General features: G+C 44.1%; 1 protein-coding gene and 1 pseudogene across 1 annotated transcript in view; both read left to right on the forward strand.

The window, feature by feature from the left end:
* Positions 1–471: 471 nt before the first annotated feature.
* The window catches only part of ANKRD24 (ankyrin repeat domain 24), a 32,559-nt gene continuing 20,418 nt past the window's right edge, over positions 472–12,612 (forward strand). Inside the window, exons 1-8 of the mRNA XM_066636228.1 lie at positions 472–540; positions 6,364–6,494; positions 6,652–6,740; positions 7,778–7,842; positions 8,369–8,426; positions 8,625–8,695; positions 9,155–9,261; positions 10,487–10,674. Coding sequence (XP_066492325.1) covers positions 472–540; positions 6,364–6,494; positions 6,652–6,740; positions 7,778–7,842; positions 8,369–8,426; positions 8,625–8,695; positions 9,155–9,261; positions 10,487–10,674 — 778 coding nt within the window. The remainder of the gene's footprint in view (positions 541–6,363; positions 6,495–6,651; positions 6,741–7,777; positions 7,843–8,368; positions 8,427–8,624; positions 8,696–9,154; positions 9,262–10,486; positions 10,675–12,612) is intronic.
* On the forward strand, positions 2,042–2,163 carry LOC136659781 (5S ribosomal RNA; annotated as a pseudogene).

Raw genomic sequence — 12,612 nt, forward strand, 5'->3', positions numbered from 1 at the left:
CTAAGCAACAGCAGTTTTGGGGATGCAGCTTAACTCAGGGCCTGATGGACCCTGTTTGCAACTTCTGGCCCTGAGGCTTTGGTACTGAAGTGTGCTTGAGCATGTGCAGTGGTCTTTTTGTTAACTGCACATGAGGAATTCCAGGCCAGAAAGGATGCAAGAGCCAAGCAAGCTTGATCTCCATCACCTTTTTTTTTTTCTCCTTAAAAAAGGAAATTAAGCCCTGATAATCCCTAGCCCCTACCCAGCTCCATTTTCCCCACATAGGAGGAGGAAGCACTTTTCCCTAAGATTCCTTCCAGCCGCTAGAGGGCAACAGTTGCCCTTTCACTGAGCAGCATCAGCAAGCTGTCTTGGCTGGAACAGTATCCACAGCATCAAGCACCAGCAGCATCCTTCATCATTTCTCCTTCATCCCTGGTCCCCTTCTGCCCTCTTCGTCTTCCTTTGCCAGGCCAGCTGGTCGGATGGATGGCTGCTCGCTACTTCCTGGGAGGAACCATGAAGCAAATTTGCTTCTGTGCCGCCTCCTCCTTCACGGTACGTCCCCCACCCTCCAGCCCCCAGCCCGGGCATCCCCTCCCTCTGGTAGGGCTCTCCTTCAGACCTCCTCATTACCCCCTCCCCTCTGCACTATCTCTTCCCTCATGACCCCACCTTCCCCTGGGATGCATCTTTCTTCATTCCCCGTTCCCCGTTAATCAGGGCTTTTTTTGTAGAAAGGAGAAGTGGGTGCCAAGACCCTGCTTGTCTCAAAAGCTGGAAACCCTTTTCTTTTTGTCTCCTGCACTTTGGGGACTAGGTGTTGGGAAGAAGGAGGGGGAGATGCATTCTGTGCATGCACAGAAGCATGCTTATTATTGCTTCCTGTATGATTGAGCCCTGGGCAGGAAAAAAAGAGAGACATTGGTGTGGGTGACCAAACGCATCCCTGCATTTGTCCTTTGTTGGAAAAGAACTCTCCTGTTCCAGAATATTGCTGCTCATAAGAATGTGCTAAATTATCCTCATTATTAGTAATTATTAATAATCTTTATTAATAATTATCCTCATTATTGTTACATAAGCAAATAAAGGTCAATTTTACAGCCTTCCCATTTTCTATGCTTTCTAGTCCTTTTCTAATCATGAGATTGTGCCTATGGGAAGTATCCTGCCATGATATAATTCCACCATTATGCCAAGGATTTCCGGTTAGGGCATATGTTATCGCCCCTCCCCCATTTTATCCTCTCAACAGCCCTGTGAGGGAGGTTAGGTTGGAGGATGGTGACTGGTTCGTGAAAAGGAAATACATGGGGGAATTGAGGGAGGATTGGGTGGAAGGAAGAAATGTAATATCAGTATTTATTATTATGAATATACTATGTGGTGTATCATTTATTTGATTTTTACCTCACCCTTCCTCCAAGGAGTTCAAGGCAATGTACCTAGGTCTCCCCTATAGCATTTTATCCTCACAATAATCTAGGGAGGTAGGCTGAGACGTTGCTCAATGGGCTTCAGGGCTGGGGGGGGGTTAACAAGTCCAATGCTTTCCTTCATCTTCCTTATTTAATCAGCTGCCTGCATTATCTACAATGTTCCCTATTTTGGATTTCATCTGTCTTGCAAATCTTGCCTCTCCAGGTGTGTATACTCAAGAACAGGACATCCAAATTGGCTGTCCCTTATTTCACCTGTCACAGGGGTGGTGGAAGGATAGGTTTCTCTTGTGCCTTCTCTTGTGCCTTTACAGTGTGCTTTTGGGTGAAACAGGGATTCTATGTTGTGCTTACAATGAATTATTTCTTTTCATTTGTCTTGTCCTTACTCCTATTGCAACAGCCCTGTCAAGTAGGCCAGACTTCAGAAGAGAGGGGAAGAAAGAGAGGCACCGTGGTGCAATGTCTTGTTATTGCTTTGCCAAGAAGCATGTGTATTAGGAAGGGCCAAGTTTGAATCCTGCTTCAAACTCATTAGGTAGTTGTAGGAAAGCTGTTCTCTTTCTGCCTCCGTCTTCCCCATCTGAAATATAGGGAAAATACTATGTTCTGACTTACTCTACAGGGTTGTTGTTACCCTGCACATGCCCAATCTCGTCTGATCTTGGAAGCTAAGCAGGGTCAGGCCTGGTTAGTACTTGGATGGGAGACTGCCTGGGAATACTGGGTGCTGTAGGCTTATACCATAGTCTTTTGAGACTGAAGGTTGCCAACCAACCAACCAAGATAAAATAATGTGAAGAACCCTAAAGTGTTGAGAAAAGGTCTAGATAGTATTTTGTGTTGGAATCTACTCTGAGCCACTGCATCATAGGGGCCCCTTCCTTGCAAAGGAATAACCCAGGAAAGTGGGGAGGAGGAATTGAATATGGGAGAGCAGGTTTTGTGCCCCAGCTCCTCAGTATCAACTGGATACCTCTTTTGGTAACTTCCCCATGGGATCCTCCTTTGTTGGCTTCCAGCAGCCTTGTTTTTAAACCCCAGTTAAGGAGATTTTAAGACATGGCACATACTGGTGGCCTGTGACCTCTCTTGATGTCAGAGTATAGCAGCTAAGAGGGATGCTGAGCTTTGGACAGGGCATACCAGCCACAAACAGAGCAGAATCCACACACCCCCATGTTAAATCTACAAATTTAGTAAGGCCTCGGGCAAGGTAAAACAGAATTCAAGGCAGCAAATTTTTAATTATGTGGACATACTATAATATTTTTAATGGGGTGGAGAGGTGTTACTGTTTGAATTTTCTGTCTCTGGGATAGAAATGTTTTGTGCTCTTTCAGCTACAGAGGTGCTTGAAGGTGACTACCTCCATCCACCCTCCTGTCCTTGTGATCTATGTACACTGCCCAGAGACTTACTTTGCCTGTGTTCTAAGGATATTCTGAGACATTATTTGATTATTTCAGGGGGGGAAAAATCACTTTCAAATACTGAAGGCCCTCTTTTAGCACTCCCCCCCCCCTCATGTTGATCATACCTCTCCTTAAAGGGACATATATGAAATATTACTGTAATGAATAGATGTACCTCTAGGTATGTGCAGAATGCCTACGTCTGCAACTGAAACTTAGCCTTACATGCTTAGATTTAGGATCTGAGCTTTCTTCCTATTGGAGGTGTTGGCCCATGACCCTCTTTTTTTTTAGACATCAAACTCTGCCTTAACTTCCCTTGTTAGCATTCTGAAAAAATATAAATTTGTACTGATCCTCTTGGACTGGCACTTTCTACCCAATACACCATACCCTGGCTATGCCCCCTTCTCTATCTCTAACCTTGCCCCACTTTTAGCTTCTTTAAAGAAAAACTGGGAAATAACATTATCTAATAAGGAAGGTACATGTACAGACTGCCTATCTCATCCCTGAGTATGTGCACCTTACCCCTTCCTTTAAAATTAAGGTGCCTCCCTTTGGATCAGAATGCAGGACTTGACCCCACTAGAAATGTCGAATGATCACAGGGAAAAAAAAGACATGGTCTTCCCTTGTGCCTTTAGCAGCCACCTGATCTGTACATGAAACTTTTCAGAGCACCACTGCCTGTTAATGTCTGCTCATCAAGTTATTGTGCAAGGCACAGGAATGGAAATCAGTGTATAAAGTTGGCAACTCTGGCATCCAACCTCTTTTAAAGCCATTTCTGTCTAACAGTGCATATATGCAACAGAGATCAAATGTGTATACCTGTGGGCTGGGCCGAAATGGGTTAAGCTTCTCAATCAACCATTTTATCAGAGTATTTTCTCAGTTTGATCCTCTGGGTGTTTACAGAAACTGACAGTTTGCAGGGTAAAAGCTAGTTTGCATTTTATTCTGAACCAGTATTTTGTCGTTTGGGGCCATTGGAGTCAGCATGCACTCATCAGTTTTTGAATGAATACTTGTGTCTGGTTGCAACCTAAATAATTTAATAGCCTATGAAGCGAAGCAAGGTGAATTTTGGGAAAACTCTGCTGCTAGATAAGAATAGAGTTCCTTCTAAGAGCTCAGCTTTTTAGGGACCAATCCTATCCAACTTTTCAACGTTGATGCAGCTGTGCCAACGGGGTGTGTCTGTGGGAGGGCAGTCATGGAGGTCTTCTCAAGATAAGGGAATGTTTGTTCCCTTAACTTGGGGCTGCACTGCAGCTACATCAGTGCTGGTTAGGATTGGGCCCCTAACCTGTTAATCAGAATGAGCAACATAAGCATTGCAAGAGCTCAGTGGTAAACTGATTTGGGTTAAAAACCAGCTGCAAGTATGTAAGATCAGAATTTACAGGATTACTGAGGTGCCAGATCAAAGCTGGACTCATCACAAGAGCACAGCTAGGTGCACTTATGTGACAGATACATATACAGTATTAATCAGTAATTCTTGCAAAGCTTCTTGGAGTGCCTCCATTTCAAGTGACCGTTGGTATTTGTACCAACAGACCATGTGGGTATATGTTGCAAAATCAAGCCCAGATGTGAGCATTTCAGATTAACTGCTGCTGTTTCAACCAGGTGATGCCCAGGGAATATTAGTGCAAACATGGAAAGTGATTATCTTTCACTTATCTTTCATTATTATCTTTCATTATCCAGAAAGTGGGTCTGATGATAGAATCACAAGTCTGCATGTAATTTGGTGCATTTCCATGAGAGTGAACAGGGCTTGGGTTGCAGTTTTCAAAATGGCATGTGGCAAATGAGTGCCCCCTACTGCCTATCTAGTAGTAGTTGGCAACCTTCAGTCTCGAAAGACTCTGGTATCGCGCTCTGAAAGGTGGTTCTGGAACAGCGTCTAGTGTGGCTGAAAAGGCCGATTCGGGAGTGACAATCCCTTCCACACTGGGAGCAAGTGCAGTCTGTCCCTGGCCTGTCTCCCTGGCTATGGGCCTTCCTTCTTTGCCTCTTAGCCTCAGACTGTTGGCCAAGTGTCTCTTCAAACTGGGAAAGGCCATGTTGCACAGCCTGCCTGCAAGCGGGCCGCTCAGAGGCCAGGGTTTCCCACTTGTTGAGGTCCACTCCTAGGGCCTTCAGATCCATCTTGCAGATGTCCTTGTATCGCAGCTGTGGTCTACCTGTAGGGCGCTTTCCTTGCACGAGTTCTCCATAGAGGAGATCCTTTGGGATCCGGCCATCATCCATTCTCACGACATGACCGAGCCAACGCAGGCGTCTCTGTTTCAGTAGTGCATACATGCTAGGGATTCCAGCATGTTCCAGGACTGTGTTGTTTGGAACTTTGTCCTGCCAGGAGATGCCGAGAATACGTCAGAGGCAGCGCATGTGGAAAGCATTCAGTTTCCTCTCCTGTTGTGAGTGAAGAGTCCATGACTTGCTGCAGTACAGAAGTGTACTCAGGACGCAAGCTCTGTAGACCTGGATCTTGGTATGTTCCGTCAGCTTCTTGTTGGACCAGACTCTCTTTGTGAGTCTGGAAAACGTGGTAGCTGCTTTACTGATGCGTTTGTTTAGCTCGGTATCGAGAGAAAGAGTGTCAGAGATCGTTGAGCCAAGGTACACAAAGTCATGGACAACCTCCAGTTCATGCGCAGAGATTGTAATGCAGGGAGGTGAGTCCACATCCTGAACCATGACCTGTGTTTTCTTCAGGCTGATTGTCAGTCCAAAATCTTGGCAGGCTTTGCTAAAACGATCCATGAGCTGCTGGAGATCTTTGGCAGAGTGGGTAGTGATAGCTGCATCGTCGGCAAAGAGGAAGTCACGCAGACATTTCAGCTGGACTTTGGACTTTGCTCTCAGTCAAAGAGCCTACTCAGTCAAAGAGCCATAACCATACTAATCATCCAGGGCGGGATGGGAAGCAACAGTCCAAGTGGGAAAAGTTGCAAGGATACCACTGCTTTGTGCTCAGTTCCTAAATTTTACATATACCTAGTAGATCTTCTCTGTCTTTACTGGTTGCTTAACAATGCCTCAGATATGCAGAAGTCATTCCTGATGCAGCCCTGGATTGTACCTTTGTGGAAGATATTGCATACTGTTAACAAAATAGCATACCTTGCATATGGAAATCTGCTATGGAAAACTAGAATCCTGCTTTATGGTTTAGCTGAGAATCTATTGAATAAAGACATTAGCTTACACAGATGGAAAAAGTTTTTTGATGGAGAAATATTCAAATATGTACTCCTCCATTTGCAGTCTGGAATGGTATTATCTGGGAAGAGCCATGCAACTTGTTGTTTCTGCAAATTTACATTGGCCCTATGGAAGGAGAATTCCAGCAAGTGCAACTTCTCCCAGTGCCATAGAAGCATATGCTGCTGCATGTTCAGGTCTCTGAATCCCAACCCAAAGCTGGTGTAGGGTGTGTTTGTGATGAAAAATGGAGATTGTGTATAAGGAAATGAAATTATAAAATGTTTCCTTTTGGTTTTCAGAGTCAGGACTGGAGCAAGAATGACGAGAAGCTCCTGCAAGCTGTGGAGTACAATGATGCAGATCGTGTCTCATCTCTCCTTCTCAGGAAGGGCCTGGTCCCAACCAAACTGGACTCAGAGGGAAAATCTGCGTATGTCGATTTATTTATTTATTTATTTATTTATCTATCTATCTTAAAGCAGGAGAAACTTCACTGGGTCTGGGTCCGGGTCCTTACTCTTTAAAGTATGTATGTTAATCTAGCCTTGGGAACTATGGATTAATGGCAGGTTTGGCTTGCATGTCAGGTTCCATCTGGCTGCTATGAAAGGAAATGTGGATTGCCTGGAGGTGATGCTGGCCCATGGGGCTGATGCCATGACCATCGACGGCTCAGGTGAGCTTATTCAATGTGAATTTTTCCAGATGCGCAATGTGGAATATGGTCATTCTCTGCGAGATACTGAATATTGCAGTTTGTCAGTGTGGACAATTCCCAGAGTGGGTGTTTAGCAAATTTTAGCAATCAGAGGAAAATTCTGGAAGTTTTCTGGGTTTTCTGGAAGTTTTCTGGGTGCAAAGAGCCCCCCACCCTTTTTGCCCTTAGTGATTTTTTTTGGCACCTAGTTCACAGACCTGAAACCACCTATCCTAGCTTCTATTTCCTTCTGAAGCTACTAACTCCATCCTCTCAGCTGGCACCAACCCCCTCTGGCTCTTCCTCTCTTAGAACTGTCTCCCTGAGTGGCCATTCCACCTTGTCATGAGAACAATTATGTAACATTATCTGAGGATTCTGGTTCCTGAATATGCTCATTTTCCACCATCATCATTCCCTTTTTTATGTCACTGTTTTAAATTGTAAGCCACCTTGGATGCGTTGACAGAGAGATAATATATAAATACAGTTAATAACTAAGCCCGCAGTCCTAACCAATTTTTCAGTACTGACATAAGGACAATGCAATAAGGGAACAAACATTTCCCTACCTTGAGGAGGCCTCCATGACTGCCCTTCAACTGTAGGATGCAGCACATGCCTCATTGGCACAGCTATGCCAGTGCTGGAAAGTTGGTTAGGATTGCGCCCTAAGGCTGCAATCCTATCCTTACTTTCCTGGGAGTAAGCTCCACTCCATTAACTATTATGGAACTTACTTCTGAGTAGACATGCATAGAATTGGGCTCAAAATTTCCATCTTTTCCTGGACGCAGCAAAATGGGATTTCATCTCCTTTTTCTGGAAAGGGGAGAGACAAAGGGGTTGGGTATGTCTGAGTTCTGAACTGGCTGAAGAATTGGCAATTTCTCTCATGAGAAGGAGGCACAGGGAAGGGGCTGAGACATTTTTGCTCAGATTCATATCAGAACCGACATGATATAGTTTGAAGCAAAATCATGTCTTTTTTTTTTTTTTTTTTTTACCACTTGCAGGCTATGCAGCATTGCATCTGTCAGCTAAACATGGTCACCCTCAGTGTGTAAGCAAGCTGTTGCAGGTAATGACCACATGTGGATTTTCAAGCATTTTAATCATCACTTAGGTTTTGGAATGTTTGCCTGATAATTTGCTTTCCCACCATTCACCTGTTATTCTGGTCCCAGGGTGATGTTCTGAAGGTGAATGATGACCTAAATGAAGGCACACCCAGCCGCTATGCTGAAGCTAAGGAGGTCTAGGTCTGGTTAATGCTTGGATGATGGCTTGGAAAGCTCCTGATGGCTGCCTTGAGTTACACAGTGGAAAAAAAGTCTGGACATAAACTGCTGGAAAAAAGGAAATGTTTTCCAACTTGAAATGTTACCACATCTCCATCATGTTTTTACTAAATATTAAGTTTTATTGAGGTTGTGAGGTTGTGGTTCCTTTTCAGTAAGAGAACTAGAGGGATATGAATGCTTTAAAATCAATACATGTTTGCGCAGAAGCCAGTCCCACTGCATGGGGCTTGCTCCCAGGCAAACATGTAAAGGCTTGCAACTGTGGCTGCATATTTGTTGCTAACCTTTTTTCTCATTGCCCAGGCATCCTGCCCAGTGGATATGGCGGACAACAATGGACGGACAGCACTGCACCATGCAGGTTAGCTCTGTGTGTGTCTGCAGATCCCTGAAACAAATCTTCACAGTAGCCAGGAAGAAATTGTGGCTCAGGCAGGCAATTCTTATCCTGCCTTAAGAGTCATGCGTTGCCCCTTGTGGTTTAGTCTCAGTAAAATTCTGATATTTATCAAAACATTCTATTATAACAAGAGATTGGAAGCAGTCTCTTCTTTTTCAGCTGTCAATGGATGTATTTCTTGTTTGGAAATTCTTTGTGACTTTAAGGCTTCCTTGAACACCAAAGATCAGGTAAGCCCCCCACTTCTCAAAAATTCCCCCATTTCCAGGGCTACATGTATACTACAATTCTTTGCCATGTCAAAGAAACTACCAAGTGGGATATTAGATGGAAAATCGAACTTTCTAAGGCTGTGATCCTATACACACTTACCTGGGAGTAAGTCCCATTGAATTCAGTAGATTTTACTTCTGAGTAAACACGCCTAGGATTGTGCTGTGAGACTTGGTTTTCATTAGATTGAAAGTGAGAAGTTTGGGGCAGTGTCTGGTGAACACACAATGCAGAAGAGAAATATAACAAACAAAAAACCACCACAGACTTAATCTGAGCGGTTTACTATCTTCAAGGTTGTTCTGGTGTGTTTAGAAGTTTTACACTGGGCAGCTATTAAATTATAAACATCTTATGAACAGTTCCTTGGACTTGGTTGTGCCCTCTTTTTAGTGTCTTGTCCTCTCTCTTGCCAGGATGGAGCAACCCCTCTGATGCTTGCAGCCAAGCTGAGCCACTCTGAACTTTGCCATTATCTGCTGCACCGTGGAGCAGCCGTGAATGCCAGAGACCTGCGGGGTCGGTGAGGACCTTTTCTCTCTGTGCTTATGTGTGTTGCTCCTCCTGCTCCTCAGTTTCTGTGTTACTTGAAATGAAATGCGAGGTCATATCAAAATCCTCTCTAACCCAGCTCTGCAAACAAAAAGAAAACCCATTTTTTTAGCAGGTTTTTATATCATTCAGAAGTGGGAGTAGACCTGTCCCCTCTGGCCTGTAGGACTGTGTCTCTGCCCTTCTGATCAATATTGGGATGTATTTTTTATCTGGGATCAAAACTTCAGCTTATAAACCTAATTACAAAATAGATTAATATTTGCAGCCCTAAAATGTCTTTGCTGAATGGAGCTGCCTTATACCGTCAGATCCTCAGTCTAGTTCAGCTCCGTATTGCCCACATTGACTGGCAGTCAGTCCAGGGTTTCAGGCAAGCTGGGAACTCTTCTAGACCTGTTTGGAGATGCCAGAGAGTGAACTCAGGACTTTTTGCATGAGCTGCCCATGAGGTATGACTTATTCTCTTAGCTTGTCCATCTAGCTCAGTATTGGTACTCTGAGTGGCAGCTACTCTCTAGGGTATCAGGCATTGACTCTTCTCTTTCCCATCATTTCCTACCTGTTTCTTTAACTGGAGAATCCAGGAATTTAACCTGCAACCATCTGTAGTGAAAGCAGGTCATTTTTCATTGAGCTATAAGCCTATTTGCCTGGTGACCCAAGGTAGTGTCTGACAGTATCTTGGGCTGATTGTGGTTCCCTTGTTCTTCTTGCATTTTCACCCTTTCTACAATTTCATAAATGTCTACCATATTTTATCATTTATTTAAAGGATGCTTACCCTTCCCACCCAGGTGGACTGTCACCATGGCAAACAATAATTATTTAAGGCATATGACCAGATAAATTTTAACATCATTACAACAAATAAAACAAAATTCCAAGTGAAACAGCAAAACCAGAAACCAACCCAAATGAGAGGGCCAAACAGATATGCTGCTACTGCTCTGGTACAAGGAAAGAACATTTGAACTTGGGTAGGGGGAGAGAGAGAGGGGAAGGGAGGGAATACCTGATATTTCAGGAACAGTTTCTCAAAGTGGGCACCACCACTGAGAAGGCCCTGTACTTACCTCCTCTTCTTTAACCAGCTTTGGGTTAAGGGCTGCTGATGTAGATCCAGGCATGTGAGTTGCCAGCATTTCCACTCCTTAGCCATCTCTCTGAACTTAACTGGGCTTCTTTTGATTCAGAACAGCCCTGATGGTGGCTTGCGAGAACAGCAGTGTGGAGACAGTAGAGGTCCTCATCCATGGTGGAGCACGGGTCGGACTTGTGGATGCCACAGGGCATGATGCAGCACATTATGGTGCGGCCACCGGCAATGCCCTCATTCAGCACTACTTGCAGGAAGCTGCCCAGCGCTGCTCTTGGGCCAGCGGTAAGACAACCTCTCTCCCACCCCCAACTTCACTGGTCATGGAAAAATGGAGAAAAAGAGGACAGCTTCACTGTCAAAAGAACTGTGGTGTGGTCCCTCCATCTCCATGGTTGGCAACCTTCAGTCTATGGTATATGCCTACAGCACCCAGTATTCCCAGGCGGTCTCCCATCCAAGTACTAACCAGGGCCCTTTTATGACATCAACTGTTGACCTCACTGTCCACCAAATTCGCTTTTGGAGCAAGAGGACCTTCATTTTTAAAACCTGGTTTTTATCTCCACCAATGCAGGAATCAAAACCACAGGCAAACACCCATGTCAGCAATAGTCTGTGTGGGCAGATAAATTACAATGGAGGTCCTGGGGAAAATGTCTGTATTATGTTATCCAGCGTGATTCTTTCTGATTCATGCATTACATAATTCTGAAGGAAAGGTAAACAGACTAAGAACTTGCATCATGAGAAAACGGATTTTAAATGTTTCCAGATTTCAAGGTATTCTGTGGGTTCACTTTTTAGCCTGTATTTTATCTAGATGTACTAGGTTGTATCTTCACTAGTGAATTATAACTAGCAACTGACTGAATCTACCATAGGCAGGGATTTTGGTTCTTCGTAACCTTGAAGGACCATTTCATGGGACAAAATTTTGGGTGTCATCCAAAAATGAGAAGCACTGAGAAAATTAACAAAAGCTTGATATGCTTGAGTCTACTAGAATTTTACCGTAATCTATTCGAGAATAATTCTTTAGCAGGTACAGATGGGCTTGATTTTAGAATTAAGCTTCTGAAGATTTGGTCAAATCTATTAGCAAACCTGAAAGGATCGAGATGTTGAATTTAATATTGGAATATTTTAAAAATTTGTTCCCTTTCTTTCAAGATTCAGGAGGGCTGGCCACAGAACAGTTAAAAACATAAAAATTCAGATCATGGAACAGGTGGAAAATGTCAAATTTAAAAATATAGTATGACTGTGACCTGATAGATGGAAAAAGAAACAAGTCTAGAAAGGATGAAAGAAACAGTCATGCTGTATTCTCAAGAAATGTGACAAGAGGGGAGAATTAGCAGAAGGTGACTGGAGATAACTGCAGTTGTGCAAAAAAATCAAAACTTCACATATAGGCTAATGGGTTCTGAGCTGTCTGTGACAGATCAGGAGAGAGATCTCGGGGTGGTGGTGGACACGTCGATGAAAGTGTTGACCCAATGTGCGGCAGCAGTAAAGAAGGCCAATTCTATGCTTGGGATCATTAGAAAAGCTATTGAGAACAAAATGGCTAATATTATAATGCTGTCGTACAAATTGATGGTGAGGCCACACCTGGAGTATTGTGTCCCTTTCTGGTCGCCACATCTCAAAAAGGACATAGTGGAAATGGAAAAGGTGCAAAAGAGAGCGACTAGGATGATTACTGGGCTGGGGCACCTTCCTTACGAGGAAAGGCTACGGCATTTGGGCCTCTTCAGCCTAGAAAAGAGACGCCTGAGGGGGGACATGATTGAGACATACAAAATTATGCATGGAAAGGATAAAGTGGATAGAGAGATGCTCTTTACATTCTCACATAACACCAGAACCAGGGGACATCCACTAAAATTGGGTATTGGGAGGGTTAGGACAGACAAAAGAAAATATTTCTTTACTCAGCGTGTGGTCAGTCTGTGGAACTCCTTGCCGCAGGATGTGGTGACAACCATCTGGCCTGGGTGTCTTTAAAAGGGGATTGGACAAGTTTCTGGAGGAAAAATCCATTATGGGTTACAATCCATGATGTGTATATGCAACCTCCTGATTTTAGAAATGGGCTATGTCAGAATGCCAGATGCAAGGGAGGGCACCAGGATGCAGGATCTGGTGTGCTCCCTGGGGCATTTGGTGGGCCGCTGTGAGATACAGGATGCTGGACTAGATGGGCCTATGGCCTGA

Source organism: Tiliqua scincoides, chromosome 8, assembly GCF_035046505.1.
Source record: "Tiliqua scincoides isolate rTilSci1 chromosome 8, rTilSci1.hap2, whole genome shotgun sequence".
NCBI lineage: Eukaryota > Metazoa > Chordata > Lepidosauria > Squamata > Scincidae > Tiliqua > Tiliqua scincoides.